At 49.9% G+C, this 17356-nt stretch overlaps 1 protein-coding gene across 3 annotated transcripts in view; it reads right to left on the bottom strand.

The window, feature by feature from the left end:
- mgaa (MAX dimerization protein MGA a) overlaps window positions 1–16934 on the bottom strand; it is a 26525-nt gene extending 9591 nt beyond the window's left edge. The window contains exons 1-13 of one of the 3 annotated variants that reach the window (XM_087833179.1): window positions 16441–16934; window positions 8973–10063; window positions 5510–7199; window positions 5191–5440; window positions 4997–5113; window positions 4770–4892; window positions 3952–4661; window positions 1529–1796; window positions 1327–1454; window positions 1169–1237; window positions 985–1084; window positions 603–910; window positions 1–303 (exon numbers count right to left, since the gene is read on the bottom strand). In XM_087833179.1, the coding sequence (XP_087689305.1) occupies window positions 1–303; window positions 603–910; window positions 985–1084; window positions 1169–1237; window positions 1327–1454; window positions 1529–1796; window positions 3952–4661; window positions 4770–4892; window positions 4997–5113; window positions 5191–5440; window positions 5510–7199; window positions 8973–10003 (5097 nt within the window). In that variant the 5' untranslated portion in view covers window positions 10004–10063; window positions 16441–16934. The remainder of the gene's footprint in view (window positions 304–602; window positions 911–984; window positions 1085–1168; window positions 1238–1326; window positions 1455–1528; window positions 1797–3951; window positions 4662–4769; window positions 4893–4996; window positions 5114–5190; window positions 5441–5509; window positions 7200–8972; window positions 10064–16440) is intronic. The other 2 variants (XM_087833181.1, XM_087833180.1) reach the window with 2 other exon arrangements.
- Window positions 16935–17356: the final 422 nt, after the last annotated feature.

The raw sequence follows: 17356 nt of genomic DNA, 5'->3' as shown, positions 1-17356 counted from the left end.
CTGGATTGGCTGGTCCGTTCCTCCCGGCGCTTTCCTATTGGCTGAGAGGAAGCCGGCAGGCGAGATTCCCGTCAGGAAAGGCAGAGCCATGTTGACCTTCGCCTCTGACGTCACTTCCTGTCCACTGCTCTCTGTCCAATCGTCCACCTGTTGATCCGTGAAGCCATCCTGCTCTGTGATGTCACCTTCCTCCACCTCCCTCTGCCAGTCCTCCACAGGCTCCGCCTCCTGCATTCTGTGCTCCTTCTTCATGTGACGTTCCTTCAGAGGCTCCGCCTTCCTGCCCACCCGTGCTGCATCCACCTGAAAGAGGCGTAGTCAACCATCACATGTCAGGCGGGTTTATCACTGTGGCACACGCGTAACCATGGTTACAGGTGCTGCGGTCATTTCTGGATGACAGGAAATGGTGACCACATGAACTAAAGCTCATTTGTTTCACAGGTGAACACAGCTGTGATTGGTGGAAACAGCCCGGTAGCTAACCAATCAGCTGGCAGCACTGTTTCTGAAACTCAGACTCAACCAATCAGAAACATTTCTACCAGCTTTATGACTGATCAATGAAAATGCACCATTACAGAGGCTGCGACGGCGCCCACCTGTCTGCGCGGCGCTGTCGATTTCCTCGGCTTCAGCGCAGATCTGGATATCTTGACGTGGTACTGGACGCAGCGCTCGGCGCCGCTGCCTTCCACAGACTGGCCGGTGGGATGGATGAGGAAGTTCTTGATCCAGAATGGGCGCTCTAGCCGGTTCTGAGCCATCGCCTCGCACAGCTCCATCAGCACGAGGGTGCGGTCGGCCTCGCTCTTCCACTTAAAGTCGGCCCTGATGAAGAGACGCTTCGACGGCGTCGGCGTCGGCTCAGCAGGAGGACTCGGAGGAGGCGGAGCCTGAAGGGCTTCACCTGCAGAGGAAACCTCCATGAAAGGACAGAAAACACGGCAGCAGGGCTGATGGAGAGCAGCGGCGTGAACGCACCTGCAGGAGGCTTCTTCTTCAGCTTTTTCACCTTGTTCGGCCGATCGGCTCGCACGGCGCCTTTGGTTGCCTCCCGGTGGACAGACGGTGTCGGTTTCACCTGTCGATGAATCAGGTAATGGCACAAATCAGAGCAGAACAACAAACATCTACAGTAAGAGCCTCGCTCCCTCTGCTGGCTTACCTTCTGTTTCCGGATCTTCCTGGAGTATCCTCGGACTCTGGCGCAGCTGCGGTGATCGTCTCGGCCCTTCTGGAAACAAAGAAGCGAGAGTTTGTGCAGCGGATAAATGTGCGGAGCGGCTTTAAAGTGCTGCGGTCCACGTTTAAACAGGTCCTTACCGCAGGGCGGGTCTGTGGAGCCGCCTCAGGCATGCGCACCGGCTCTGGGTCCGAGCGCCCGGGATCCCTCCTCCACAGAGTGCGGACCCGCGCGGCAGGCTGGGAGACGCTGTCCGCCTCCTTCAGAACTGCGACATGACCACGGGGTTATTATTTTATCTATGCTTCTCTGACGCTTACACCGTGACCCGCAGACACTCACCGTAGGCCATCTTCATCCTCCTCTTCTTCTTGCTGCTCCCGTGGTGGGAGGGGCTGGAGTCGGACCCGTCCAGGTTCTTGAGGAGGACGACCTTCTGTTTGAGGCAGCTGCAGCCGAACATGCACGCCGGCCGGCCGCAGTGGCTGAGCCTGGAGTCGCGGGAGAGGCCGAGGCAGACGCAGCCCAGCCGGCAGAACTCGTTCAGACACGGCGGCGCTCGTCTGCGGCTCAGCTGGATCGGCGCCGTCGGGTTCTCGCTCACGAAACCCTGAAGAAGAACATCAGACCTGTTTATTCTAAACGTGTGTGGAAATCCGCCCACTTCCTCATGATCGTTCGTCTTTTTCTTGCTTGTGTTGCACTGACTTCCTGTCACATGACATCTGTGCTTCCTGTTGAGCGTCACAGTCGACACGTCTGCTTTAGTTCTTTAAATAAACGCAGATGACCCAGAGTTTGTTTTAGGCACGCGAGCGCCACTGCTCACTAATCTGTAATTACTTTACCTGAGCGTCTCCGTGGACGTGTGCGCTGTGGTCACGCCAGCATCGAATCCTCCAAGTTATGGTTTATTAAAGTAATCAGATTACAGCATTTATGTTAGACGACTTTTAATTAACTGCTTTAGCCCACTTACAATGAGAACGTAAAACAAATGTAGCCACTGACCTGCAGCATGTTAACACTACTGGAAGTTAAAATAACTTGAACTCCAATTTTGAAAACACAACTTTATTTAATAAAGCTCTGAGTGTATGATGAGTCTGTGTCTGGGAGAGAGTCTGTAACTCTGTCTGCAAAATACAGTAAATAATGACCAATGTTGGGCAATTAATGATATAGTTACTTCTTCAAAAAAGTAACAAAGTTTTGCAAACAACAAAGTTTTTTGCAGCTTTTTTTTAAAAAATGCAGCCAACAAACATTTCAAACTATTTCCAGAACAATCAGCTGTTCTGCATCAAATCTGATGCCACACAAATTATTTGTGCCACTCCAAAAATAATTTCTGTCACTATGAGATGAAGGAGAACAACAGCTGATACCTGCAGGCCTGACAGCAGCAGATGTGTCACTGCTGTAACACCTGTAACACTCAGCAGTCGCCTCATTGTTCTGACACACAACAACACTATTGACTACACTACACGCGACAACACAAGACTACACGCCAACTACACGCGACAACACAAGACAACACAAGACTACACGCGACAACACAAGACAACACGCCAACTAAACGCCAACTACACAAGACAACACAAGACAACACAAGACTACACGCCAACTAAACGCCAACTACACAAGACAACACAAGACAACACAAGACAACACAAGACTACACGCCAACTACACGCGACAACACAAGACAACACACTAACTACACGCTAACTACACAAGACAACACGCTAACTACACGCTAACTACACAAGACAACACACTAACTACACGCTAACTACACAAGACAACACAAGACAACACAAGACTACACGCCAACTACACGCGACAACACAAGACAACACACTAACTACACGCTAACTACACAAGACAACACGCTAACTACACGCTAACTACACAAGACAACACACTAACTACACGCTAACTACACAAGACAACACAAGACAACACGCTAACTACACGCTAACTACACGCTAACTACACGCTAACTTTAGACCCCAAACACGCTACACATCGCAAATCTCTCACACCTCAAACATGCCGTCACTCCTAAAACTTCCCCCTTTCCTAAACAACTAAATGCCATGTTGCCATATCATTTTTTGATTGGTCGACATGGTACATTTTTGCACCAATAGGAAACGGGAGGGTAGGAGGAGTTTTGGTGTTGTTCTTGCTCACAGGCGGAGTGTTTTCCAGCGTTTTCCTTATAAAACGCAGTTTTTACCGTTTCTTCCTGCAGTAAATATAAACAACGACAGTATTCAGGAAGAAAAACAAACATTGCAGATATTTTATCATAACTCTGGTTTTACGTGGCCGATCAACACAATTTAAAAACTGGTATAAATGAATGTGAATCGCATCATTGGCTGGACTGTGGGATAAGGGGGCGTCGTTCTGATCCCATACAGGAGCAGCCAGTCACTGACACTGAAGAACAGAGTTGTTGAAATTTTAATTTCAATTCAGGTGAGATTTATTTCTGTGCGCAGAGCCAGCAGCTTAGCGGGAACATTGGTTGTAACTTGTAATAGTGTCTTTAACAGTCTGATTATTAACAGTGTGGTTATTACTGGTGTGTAATAAACACCTGTTCGTTTGCCCTTCACATCATTTAAACAGTTCCTGCAGTATTTTCCAAAGACAACGTTAAAATGATCCTTCATCACAAACAGCTGTTTTACACTGAGCTGCACTTTCACCCCGCCCTCTAGCAGATGCTGCAGCCAATGAATGCTCACCGTCTGAGTGAAGAGGGACGTGAGGGCGATGGCGGCCCTCTCCGTAGTGATGCTGGTCCGACGCAGGCCTTCCCACACGGCGCCGTCTTCCAGGACCTTCTGTTTCTGCAGAGCCCGGGTCATCGGCTGGCGCCGACTCCTGCTGCCGTCCTCGCTCTGCCCGCCCCCCAGCTCAGAGTCCGACTCCAGCGGGGCCAGGTCCCTGGACATAACCGGCACTGTGGCCCTAGAGGGGCTGAGGGTCTGAGATGAGGTCCTGGGTTTGAGCCTCCTCCGCCTCTTGATGGGGTTTGAATCTGGGCGTGATGGCGGCGCTGAGGGGGCGTGGCCCGCAGGCTGCTGAGGTTCCAGCTGACTGGGTTCAGGACCAGCTGCAGGTTCTGGTCTGAGTTTGCTCTGTTTACAACCTTTCTGCCTCCTCCGGCCTGGTTTAGGCTCTTTGAAGTGCGGCCTCTTGGAGGGGGGAACGAACCCAGAGATGAGGTCAGAGGAGGCGGGGTCGGCGGTCTGCTTCTTCAGGACGTGGTCCAGGGTCCGGACGTAGCTGGTGCTCCTGGTGGGCAGCTCGTACACCAGCGGCTCCACCGGCGGCTGGGAGAAGCTGGCGGCGCGCTCGTCGATCAGCTTCCCCTCGCTCTCCAGATACTCGTCCAGCATGTCGCTGCAGAACGCCGACAGGTTCTTCTTCTGCGGCTCTGAACTGGAACCAGCTGCAGGATTCAACACAAACCAGTTACACCAGCACACAGCCCAGCGCGGCCGGCGCCGAGCTGAAAAACAAAACTAACCAGCTGTGAGCGCACGGCGTAGAAAAGCACCTTCAGGTCTGCAGGCTGCAGGTGTGGGCGGAGTCTCAGACAACGTGAACTTCGCTCTCCAACCTTTAATCTGAGTGACGTCGGTGGTTTTTCCTGTCCGGGACACAAACGCAGCAGAAACACCTGAAACAGAAGAACACAGAGCTGTTACCTGTGAACGGACTCGCAGGTGTTCAAGCACAGGTGAGTCCAGGTGAGTCAGGACACTTGTTCGTGCTCATGCTCACCTTGAGACGTCGACAGCGGCTCCATGCTGGCGCCCGGCAGGGGGAAGGGCAGGCGGACTCCCAGGTACTGCAGGTCAATGGCGAGCGACGGGTCGAGCAGGTTCATCTTCAGACCGACTTTACAGAGAAGAACAAAAGCAGTCAGACACAGAACTGAGAGCTTCTACCTGCAAACAGCAACCAGGTGATCGTACCTTCCTGCAGCACAGGGTGGATGACCTGCCTGTGCTTCATGAGCTTCAGGTCTCTCAGAAGAATCTTCTGGAAGGAAGCGATCGTCTCTGCCAGACTCTCCGCTTTGGGGTTGGACGGGTTTAAGCTTCGTTCATCGCTCATGTCCAGCCGGTCACCGCCCTCAGGTGAGTCTGCAGCTCTTTGACCGTCAGGTGCGGGCCGTGGAGCCGGCCTGTCGGAGGAGTCGGCCAGGTGGAGCTTCAGAGCCTCCTGAAACAGGCTGTGTGTTAACCTCAGTGTGCACGCTGTGTTTATGATCAGTCATCTATCCAACGTTACCTTTGAAGTGAAAGAGATGAACAACTGCTCCTCCACCTCCTCCAGGTTCGGCTGCATGCTCCCGTAGGTGGAGTCGTCCACCTCCTGCTCCACCTCGCTCTTGCCGAGCCTTCGCTGCCGAACCTCCTTCTTCTTTCGCTTGCAGGGTTTTCTGGCTGGGAGCGGCTGGACCTGCTGAGAAGGTTCGTGCGTTTCCGTCACAGGTAAGCAGGGAACAGCCGCCGCCTCGGTGCTCGAAAACTCCACCCCCATCCCGAGGTCGACGTCAGTGGACAAAAACTGCACGAGGTCAGCGAGTGAAGGCGTGGGAGAGAGTCCGTCGGCGTCGATTGACGAGAAGGTTGGCGACAGAGGCAGTTGCAGGGCGAGCGGGGAAAGCTCTGCGGGGAAGGGCAGCGACTGCTCGCTCTCTGGGAAAGATGGCGGAGGATCAGGAGCAGGTATGGAGGCGTTTGGACTCTGTGGCTCAGGGTCCTCAGGTAATGTCTGTGGAGGCTGAAATGTTGTGAATGAGGTGTCTACGAAGGACTCGGGTGGAGGTAACACTGTATGCCATTTAAACACAGACGGGTCTTCGGTGTCCTGCGAGTCTTCGGGAGGTCCTGCTGCGTCGCGCGCTTCAGAGGCCGCGGAGTCGAGCTCTAAAGCGATCGAGGCCGGCAGGTGAGGTAACGGTTCTGGAGAGCTCGCAGGAGACATCGGCTCATAGCCGAAGGACGAACACTCTGGGTCAGGGAGTGAAGACCTCAGGGTGGGGGAGTCTAAAGGTGGTGTCGATGATTCAGGTGGTGTTTGTGGTGAGTTTGGAGAACATAACACTGTGTGGAGGGGCGGGGGGGCAGCAGGAGGCGGTGAAGAGGTAGTAAGAGACGCCCCGAGGGTGCAGAATGGCTGGTTCAAGCCGGGTAACACTTGGGTGCTGTCGGGGCCTCTCGGCTCTGGGCCCGGGCTTTCGGACACGCGAGCCGAGCGGTCGTCAGTTCTTGGAGCCAGCAGATGTGCAGCAGCTGGACCGGGCTGCTGAGGAGACGCCGTTTGTCCAGAGACATTAAAAACCACGTCAGCTAGAGGATCTGTACATCCGGAGGTCGTGAGGTCGGGCTTCAGGCTGCCGACATCCTTGGAGGGATGTGCTGCACCGGCGGTACCTTCCCAGAGCGGACGTGCAAAAGAAGCAGCAGAACTGGCCAATACGGACAGGCGCTCAGGAGGAGGGGCCAGAGAGTCCGGTTTGTTCTTCGTCTTCTTAGAGTGCTGCCTCAGAAAGAGAGCGAGCGCTGGCAGAGGCAGCCGGGCCGGCCGCTTGTGCGTCTTCGTGGCCGTCTCTGTTGTAGCGTCTGGGTTAGGTCGGTGCTCCAAGTCCTCAGAGGAGCTCTGGGATCCTTCTGGAGCAGCACGACCACAACCAGGACCACCCGTCCCAACGCCATCGTTACAGTCCAGTGAATTCAGCCCGTCGTCCTTAATGGTCCTTATTTCACATTTCCCTGGAGGTGCTTTAACAGATGTACTGTCTTTAAGGGCTTCTCGTCCTTTAGCTTTCGAACTCGAGTTCTTAGTGTTGGTTTGCTCTGCTCTGAGAGAGCCGCTGTGACTGATGCCGAGCTGCTCCAGGTTGCATCTCTGCAGCGAAACGTGAGCTTCACGAATCAGCTCCGAGAACAACTTCTGAGCTGGACGTGAGACGCTGCTGAGGCAAAGCAAACGAAAACATTGGATTAGTGACATCGGTGTTATTTATGAGGTCAATCAAAACCTGCAGCATTAAACTCGTTGAGACTGTTTACAATCAAGCTTCATACATGGAGCTAAAATTAGCCGTCTCCTTCTGTGCAAAGGGGTTTGGGATCTCCGGTTTTCTGTGATGCTGTATTTGTCAAACTTTTGTAAAGGCTTCGGAGCACTCTTCTTTTTTTAAGCATTTAAAAATCCCTTAATCTTATTTTCATGGTGTTATTCACTGTTACTCATGCAGAACGGTTCTCCAGGGAATAGAAGCACCCAAACTGACCGCCACCTCAGCCTTTATGATTCTCCTGCAGTGTAACGATGTCACAAACATCTCCTCCAACTTCAGTTTTGAATGCACCAAACAACCATCATGGAGGCTGTGACACGTCTGATTTGCCGTTAAGCGCTGTGTTTGCTGATTGGCTGATGGTGAAGAGGAGAACTCGACATCAAGAGGACAGAACCTGCCAGGTAGTCTCTGAGTAACGGCTGGAACACGGACAAAGGTGTGGTTAGCACCTGGCTGCAGACCTAGATCTACAACCAGGTCTGCAGGTCACACAGCAGCTCAAGTTTCCAGATAAATGTTCATTTATCCAGGGAGACTCGGTTCTAGATGTCCTAACAATCATTGAGTTTTTCCTTTGTCACCTTTCTCACTCACTATGTGTTAACAGACCTCTCTGCATCATATCTGTTATTAATCTCTGTCTCTCTTCCACAGCATGTCTTTATCCTGTCTTCCTTCTCTCACCCCAACCAATCACAGCAGAGGCCCCGCCCCTCCCTGAGCCTGGTTCTGCTGGAGGTTTCTTCCTGTTAAAAGGGAGTTTTTCCTTCCCACTGTCGCCAAAGTGCTGCTCATAGGGGGTCATATGATTGTTGGGTTTTTCTCTGTATCTATGAAGCGCCTTGAGGCGACTGCTGTGATTTGGTGCTGTGTAAATAATTAACAGATATTCAGTCATGTGCGACTGCTTCCATGATACCCACAGACTGCCAGGAGCAAAACAAACCAAAAACCATCCCATAATTCAGCAGCGTGAGATGGAAACACGCTGAAGTACTGGGTGCGAACACCTGCTGGGCTTCACGAACCAGAGCTGAACATTTACAGCAAGTAACTGGGACCATCACAGACTGGTTTGTGCTGTTGTTATGGAAGAAAATAAGTGTTCAAGCTAAGACACTAAAGATCAGGAACGGCGTGTAACGCTCTCCTGAATACTCTGATGGACAATCAGAACAAGACTTCGTTCAGTGGGGAACCAAAGACCCTCAAAACTCAAACGTTACCCCTAAACTGCTCCCACTGAAGAACTTTCTCGTGTCTCGGGCCCTTTTAGTTATAAACATGTGAAACTACAGCATCTCTCCACATTTAAAATCTCTGCAAACAGTTTTTCAGCAGGAATCAAAGGTGGAGACCCATCAAACATTGATTCATGTCACCATCGAGTCGCAGTTTGAGCGTGAAACTAAAGCTTGATGTGTGGCTCACACAGGTGGCTGAGGTGGACAGCAGCAGCTGGTGGGTTTCTCAGAGGTAATCCACTCTTCAGATGGTACCAGCAGACCCACCCCAGCTGCTGTGACACAGATATTTCTCGTCAGTGGAAGCACGGTTACGACACACCGATGGTTAACACGAGCCTTAACACAGGAAGTCTGCTGGAAACACGTCTTTCTTACACACCTGATACTCAGTACAGAGAAAGAATCAAAGTCTTACCCCAAAACCTGCCCGGGGGCCACGGCAGCAGGCGGCTCTCTGCTTGTAGTGGAGCTGTCTTTGAGGTCTGCGGGCACTGAAGGCTTGGACTCCGCTGCTTTGGAGGCTCGAGGTTTGTGGTTTGCCAGCAAAGACCTCAGGCTCTCCTTCACAGGGACCTGCTCAGCCAATCCTCCTTGTTTATGCAGCGGATCCCCAGAGCTCGCTTTCAGTTTTCCTCCCCATGAACCAGACACGTCCTCCTTCAGTCCCTTAGTGAACGGGTTGTAGTCGACCTTCAGCTGAACAAACCGAGCGTTCTGATAGGCCGTGACCGCCATGAATTCAGTCTGGGGGAATGAGAAGGTGATGACACCGGGATCGCTCAGTTTTATGTCTTTAGCAGCTTTGTCTGTCTGGACCACGTGCAGCCGCGGCAGGTAGCGGTGCATCGGATGCAGGATAGTGTTCCCGTCTCGGTCTGAGACGTTGTTCGTGAGCTTCATCCTGTAAAAGGACACCGGACTCTGCATCCAGTGTTGGCCCGTCGCCGGGGACTCGAGATGAGCGAAAGGCTGACTCTTTACATGCCGCGTTCCTTTGCCAGCAGCCTGCCAGTTCTTGCCGGTCCATCTGTAGTGACTGTTGTCTAACGGCTGGACGTCCATCAGCAGAGCGTACCTCCTGGATGGCTGCAGGCCGGAGATGCGGAAGCGGCAGTAGGGGAACATCCTGCTGCCTTGTTCGGTCAGAATCATCTCTGTTCCACATCTGAAGAACACGTTCCACATGCTGTGGTTCTCCAGGGTCACTGTGATGCCCCCGCAGGTGTTCTCCGGTGGCAGAGTGTCCGACTGAGGCTTCACGCTGGCAGGATGTTTCTGCTCAGTGCCCCTCCTGACGGCCTGCTCCACCCCGCCTTCGCTCGCCTTCCCGGGTTTCGGGGTGACGCACCATGACAAAGGGGGGCTGCTGGCAGCGGTTGCTGTTGCAGGGGTGGTCGCCCTTTCCTGATGGAACACCATGTTTTTCTGCTTCTTCTTAGAAGCCATGAACAGGTCCAACGAGGATCCTGGAGTTTATTCATCTGCACGACAGGTCAGGACAGCATCCTGGAAACAAGAAGCACGGAGTCAATAACAGCTGCACACGACGCTCAAACAGAGTCCGGTGACGTGTTAGAACATCATCGACGGTTTCGTTAATGCCTGAATTCTCCACACAGAACCACAGGATGCATCACGAAGCTGAGCTGTGAGCACCGTGAGCCCTGCAGAGGATATCAAAGACACCCTCACACAGACTTTAGCTCCTGAGGACCCGGCCTTCGCGGTCTACATGGGCCGGGTCCTCAGAAGGTCGGGTAGGCCGAAGTAAACGGCTGTGAAATGGGACGGTGTAGGCTTCTGATTAGCATCACCGCTGTCTCGGTGGAGTTTAATAAACTCGTCCGTCTGCTCCTTGCTGTCTAAAATATATCAGGACGCTGGAGTAAACTCGACCGTCTCACACTTCTGTTTAATCAGTTTTCTGTTTGACGTTTATTCAGCTGCGTGGAAACTAGAACTTAATCTCAGCCAAACCGATTTACTCAGGAACGAATAAAACTCTGAAAAAAGCCAAACAATAACATTTTTAAGTTATCCGAGTGACTTTTATGCAGTGTTGGGTAAGTTACTTCGTTACTTTCAAAGTAACTAGTTACTAAATAACTTTGGTTTTACTCAGAATTCTACGGTGGCCCTGAGAGGCCAAACGGACTGCAACTTCAGAAAACGCTGCAAAAAGAAAAACGCTGCAGAAGCACACACAACACAACGGAAATGTTTCTGGGGAGACAATAACCGGACGGACCAGTTGCACGAACCAAAACATGTATGTATGGCTGTGTCCCAATTCAGGGTCTGCAGCCTTAACGGTCCTCAAGGGCCGCGTACTCAAAGACCGCTGAGGTCGGAAGTGCGAGGCTAGTGAAATGGGACGGTCTGGCCTCCGTCGCACTGCCCAGGTTGCCTAGCAACCATGATACTAACCGCGAGAAATGTCTCATACAGCTTTGTGTGACAGAAATGAAGGAGAACAAAAATGTTTTGTTGTTCGTTCATTTTTTATGACATCACTGTGATTAGTTGAGTATCTGAGGCTGAGACCACAGGACTGTAAAACATGATTGTTGGGCTTCATTTCTGTACTGAACAGTCATTTAAGATTAGCTAGTAAATAACAATTAGTTAATGTTGTTCATGAGACTAAAGTCATCTCACTGTGGTAATGTAAATATAATATGGCCAATATTATAGTTATTGTCAGATTATTATGATATATTACAGCAGTGAGCCTGAACTCTGTGTCAAAGATTCAAGTTGCAGCTATTTATGTCCTATCACCTTAAATCTTCATTTAAAGACACTCAAGTATCTGTGACAGTGTATATACAGATGTATTATATATAAGAGACAAATGTTGTTCCTTCAGTATGTTGTTATTACTAAATTTGGCTCATTGCTTACATATCTGTGTAAAAAGCAAATGTACGAGCTGTGATAACTGTGTCTGATAGAATGAAGAGTAGACTGATATATGAAATATTCCTTTATTGGGTGTGAAAATCAGACCATGTCATAACTGCTTTAAGTCACACAGAATAGATATCAGAGCCTTAAACAGGCTGACTTCTGCTAAATGGGTCAAACTGGGCACAAAGTCTACAAACACATAACATCCTTATAGAATATGATGTAACACTATAGATCAACTTAGCTCAGAATATATAAAGCATATAAACAATTACAGCAATATGATGCAACAAACACAGCAGCTACTGATCCAAAATACTCAAAGCTTCATAGAACTGAAACAAACATTTATTTTTAGCTCCATTCTGCTGCTGATACAAACTTTAGGTTTCTGAACATTAAACTTGTTGCTGCCTTTCATAGTGTGTAACTGGAAGGCCCTGAGTACTTTCTCCCACACTGCAAACACTGGATGATAACATTATTTGAACATTACCTAATAAGACAGCCATACATGCATGTTTTGGTTCGTGCAACTGGTCCGTCCGGTTATTGTCTCCCCAGAAACATTTCCGTTGTGTTGTGTGTGCTTTTGCAGCGTTTTTCTTTTTGCAGCGTTTTCTGAAGTTGCAGTCCGTTTGGCCTCTCAGGGCCACCGTAGAATTCTCTTATTGATGTGTTGCTTCCAGCAAGGATGCCAGTCTTCTAGCTTGCTTACATGTTAGCACTATCCTGCCACACTGCACTGTGCCACCTAATGGCAGTGTGAGTGCAAGTTAATGACGAAATTAATGAAACTAAATTAGAAATTAACGATGTTTGTTTTATGTGTCACTTTTTTTCCTGTCTGTTTTAATCTATTTCTATTGTTTCAACCCTCTACAGATGCAAACACATCATTTTGGGGTTGATGCAGCAGTGTTATAAATCGAATCATTGTATGTAGTATCACTAGGAAGAAGCAGTGGATCACAAAACAAACAACTGGACCGTCGTCGACTGACGCCATGATTCTAGCCTACGCCGCAGTGTCATGTGGGCTTTTTACGTCTAACAAGGAAACTGCAGTCGTGGTGCTTTCGATTGCACTTGGAAATTCTGCGTTCTGTGTAGGAAGATGTAGGTAACTCCAGACTGCAGATGAGCTGCATATGAGTTTAGTAGTAATTTGTTTTTGTAGAGGGTTAGCAAAACAACCATGTTTGAGGGTGTCGCCCTGGCGCTAACCAAAACGCTATTTAGTCGAGTGTGACATCATTCCCACGTCCGTGTTCCAATTTCCGAGGTCAGTCGAACGCAACACAAATAACGAGCCTAAATCTAAATCCCAGTAACAATAAATGCTTTACTGATTTTGGCATAATAACTAGTTACCGTGCTCGTTACCACAATAATAACGTAGTTACTGTAACGCGTTACTTAATAACTCGTTAGTCCCTACACTGCTTATATATCATGTTTAACCTGAGTAGCGAAAGACCGCGGGGGTCTGAAAACGATGTGCGGGGAGTTCACCGTTCTCGACGGCTCTACCGAGCCTCGACCTCTCGGCTAGCTATCGAGCTGGTGGCTAACAGATGTCTGCTTATTCCTGCGTCTTCTGGGATCTTACAAAGCTTCAAACGAGGTGTCGACGATTCTGATAGTCGATGTAATCGTGACAAGCTGACTAATCGTGGCAGCCCTAATTCAGACCGTTAAGTTTAATACTGGTTACTGACCAGTTACTTAACACAGCAGGCACCAATGAAAATATCAGAAAAGCACCATCATCTGTGTGCATGTGTATTGCCAGTTTGCTGACTGTTTCTCTGTTATTTTTATTCTTTCCTCTGCTGCAGATTAAACAGGCCTTTATTTCTTCTTGTAAATCAGCAAACACTGACCTCAGTAACACGATCACCACTGAATCTTTAGATGCAAACATGGTTTTCTTATCCATCTTATGCTTCATATACACCAGAGTCGGTTAAAGCTCTTGGGTGGAGGCAGGCCCTTGCAGCCTCTGTAAGCTTAGCTAGCGAACACACGGGGAGAGAGCGGCAGCGACCAGACATCACGGGAAAGACGTTTTTTAAGTTCAATAACTAGATGATTTTTAACTGATGAACAACAGAAACTAAACAAAATCACAGATTCTGCAATAAAAACACAACGAGAAGGCTCGCTGAGCTTTTTCATGTGATGGCAGACAGCGGTGAGAGCTGAAGCTGTCATCAGACGCCTGAGGCGTTCATCGGTGTCTGTCAGTGTGACCTCAGCAGGGGAGGAGCTTTAAAGTAACACGCTTTGGGATTGTGATGGAGGACAGGAAGGGGGTTAGGCGCTTTCAATGTTCTTGTATCCACATAGCTGTGTGCAGAGACACAATCAACATGTTTTCTCTAAAATACTGAAATTATTCAATAAAAACATTGTATTTACTGATCTGAGCATACATGTTACACAGGCACCCCTCACTTCCTGCTCTCCTGCAGCTAAACTCACAGTTAAAACGATCCCCATTCACCTCACAGCAGAGCTTCCATCTCCAGTCTGCTGTTTCTGTCTCTTTAAGAGCCCCTTCCCTAAATGCCCGCTTTCATCCGATTGGCCGAGCTAACGGAAGCCTCCTGAGCGGCAGCAACAGTTTCTCCACCCGTCAGTGTGGAGGTTCATCAGCAAACTGAGAACTAAGTTGTATAGACCTTCTCCAATGAATCTCACAGCAGCATAACACTCGTTAGCATGATGCTCATTTGCTGCTGCATGGTGGACATTATCAATAGCTGTGCATAAATATGTTTCTATATAAATCCATTTAAAAAGTGCGTGTTTCAGTTTGGGTTCCACGCTGAATCAGGAACGTGACACAAAATCATGTCCTGTCATCACAAAGGACACGCCAAGCAGCCAGAGCGGGCTGAGCTTCAACCTCACAAAAAATACTCTGGACTGGGGCTGGGCCATATCATACAGGTCACGGTAATACGGTGTAATGTTGGGCAACGATAGGAAAATGAAATATCGCAATAGAATATGTGTAAAGCGCACAGTGCCTTTGTTTACATACGGACATGGCGGCGACGCAGAATAAGAAGAGTGAAAGTGGATCGTTGAATGAAACGATGAACCAGAACTGGTTTGTAAAAATGCTGCAGCTTCACTGGTGTGGAACTGGTTTAGCTTTCATCCGTCAGATACACAACAAAGCACTATTTTTGGTAGCACATGCTAGCGGGCCGTTGTTATTACTGTGTTGTTTGGAAAATACGGCGCACTTAAAATCAATCCTTTGATTTTTCTGAAAGTCGACAGAGCCCCTTATAATCCCGTGTGCCTTATGTATGAACTCTGGTTGTGTTTACTGACCTCGAAACGATTTTATGTGCACGGCGCTCGAAAATCTGTCAAATGTTTCAGTGCGACTTTGCTAAGCTACGAAGGCACACCGCTGTACCGCGGAGTGATACGTACTGTGCTTCAACATAATGTTACCGTATTGTGTGTGTTTAACCTCTTTAAGTGTTGTGGATATTATACATGGTTATGCTGAGGATATGTCGGCCAGTTTCCACTGGAAATGCCTTTTGGTTAAACTGTCAGCGAGGAATTTGCATTTGCACTGTTACATTTGTATATAACTTTAATGCACATAAAAACAGCTGCTTGTTGAAGTGAAAATACATTGATGGTTTTTTGCACTAATAAAGTTGTGGAGTTGTAAAGTATTTTGTCTCGTGTCAATTATATCGTCAGTTATATCGTTATCGCAAATTTTCAAATGTATATCGTGATAACTATTTTTGCTCATATCGCCCTGCTCTACTCTGGACGGACATTTACTGAAACATTTTGTGTTATCATTGCTGAAACTGGCATCATGATTGCAATCACGTTAGCCTGAAAGTGCTAGCTGATAACGCCTACCGCCACGTCACATCCAAATACAGTCAGGTATGGTCACAGGGTGTGTGATGTCATGCTGCAGGATGTTTACCTGACACAGGTGTAACCTGCTGACGACCTACTAAATTGAATGTCATTGTGCTAACCACATAAGATGTATAACAGTCATAATGAGTGAATAACGAGAACTGGTGAGCTAGCCAGTGCTAGCACTCGCAGTCATGTGTGGTCAAAAATGTAACTGCAGGCTTCGTAACAGGTAACTATGTGCTATCTTAAGTCTCATATACTTAAGATAGCACATAGTTACCTGTTATGAAGCCTGCAGTCTGACATTTTTGACCACACATCTCATATACTTTAGCACTCATGTAGTGTTCACGCTAACTGGGCAGGTTAGCTGCTATCTGCTAACATGTTAGCATTGCAGTTATTAAGCCACCTGAAGAAAACAGAAGTCTTGACAGGATTGCATACTAAGGTGTGCTTTCTGCAGGTGTTGCAATGAAGTCCAAGTAGTCAGTTTTTAACAAGTAACGCAGACTCTCACAGGAAGCTGAAACACAGCCACATCAAGCCTTGGGTAGCAGCAGGCGGTCTGAGGGACACTCAGGAGGTCTCTGGGCGCTGGAGCTGCTGACTTTAGTTTAACTCAGCCGTGAACGTGGCCGAGCTGAGGTCAGAGCATCTCAGAAACATTCAGGGCGCAGACACTGTGCAGCCTGCTAGCTCTGTGCAGCCTGCTAGCTCTGTGCTACTTTCCCGCCCCACACTAAAAACTACAAACTGAGGCCCTCGGCCCCGTTCCGCCCCTAACCATGACCCAGCTGCCCTCACCTGGCCTGGATATAAACACATCCACAGGAGCCGCGTGCTAACCTGCCCTTTAAACTGCACGTGCTCACGGACACCTGAGGTTCCGGTGAAGCAGCGCGCGGACGCGGAGGCTCGGTCTCGGTTCCGCTGGGCTCGGTGTGCTCCGTGCCGCCCTCAGAGAGCAGCTAGCCGCAGGCCTCACCGAGCTCACGGTGGCTGCCGTCACCCCGAAGCTCGGCCACGCGCTCCGGTACCGACGCAGTCGTTACCTTGTGTCCGCCCCCGCGCGCTGGGCGCTTCCGAGGGGCTCCGTGGATCCGTTGTTCGGGTTCGGTGGTCGACCTGGCCGCGGAGGGTCTTTAATGGTGGGAGGCAAACAACAGCGCACGCGGCGTCCTCCGCAGTCACGTCACCTCCGCCAGTACTGCGCAGCCTCCGCCGCCATCTTGGGCCCGCAACCTGGCTGTGACGGCAGGAATCCCCGTGAGCGGCGGCCGTCGGAGACCCGTGAGCGACCGCGGGAGTCGAACGTGCCTGCCGAGAACACGAAGATGGCTCCGGTGAGGCCCCGCGGCGCGGCTTGGTCCCAGGCGGCCAGCCCGCCGCCTCCCGGCGCTCCGTGCCGTCGGTTCGACCCGGACTCCGGCCGCCGGCTTGGGGCGAGCTGACGCTGTTTAGTCACACTCCGAAGCGGAACCGAGCCACAGCACGGGAACCACAGCTGCCGCCACACTGCTCACGTGACCACAGCTGGATCGTTCAGCCCGCACTGATACTGCGCGTTCCTGTGTCTGTGCGCGCGCTTTATTTTGTGCGTACGGGGTTCACCAGGTGCCCCGTTAGCTCCCAGCTAACTCGGCACGTTATAAATGCACTCATTTATAACACTCACAGGTAAGTCACGTGACACAGCTCGTGAATAAGTAATCTATTACAATAAAACATGTAGTGCAGGTAAGAGTGTGTCCAGTGTTTAATAGGAGTCCTCTGATTACTTTGTGTCTGTTTTAAGCACAAGTGTGCGCCTCTGACCGCAGTGTCACCTGCATACCTGTCCCCCGGCTTCTGCAGTTTAACGTTGTTATGAAGAATGGAAGTACAGGTGTGGTGATCAGGTGTGTGTGAGCGCTCTGCAGGGTCGGACTTGCAGCCTGGAGGAGGAGGAAGCTTCATGGACATAGTGAA

Source organism: Neolamprologus brichardi, chromosome 19 (genome assembly GCF_056152115.1).
Source record: "Neolamprologus brichardi isolate AB-2024 chromosome 19, ASM5615211v1, whole genome shotgun sequence".
Classification (NCBI taxonomy): Eukaryota; Metazoa; Chordata; class Actinopteri; order Cichliformes; family Cichlidae; genus Neolamprologus; species Neolamprologus brichardi.
This window is presented reverse-complemented; position numbering and strand designations above follow the sequence as displayed.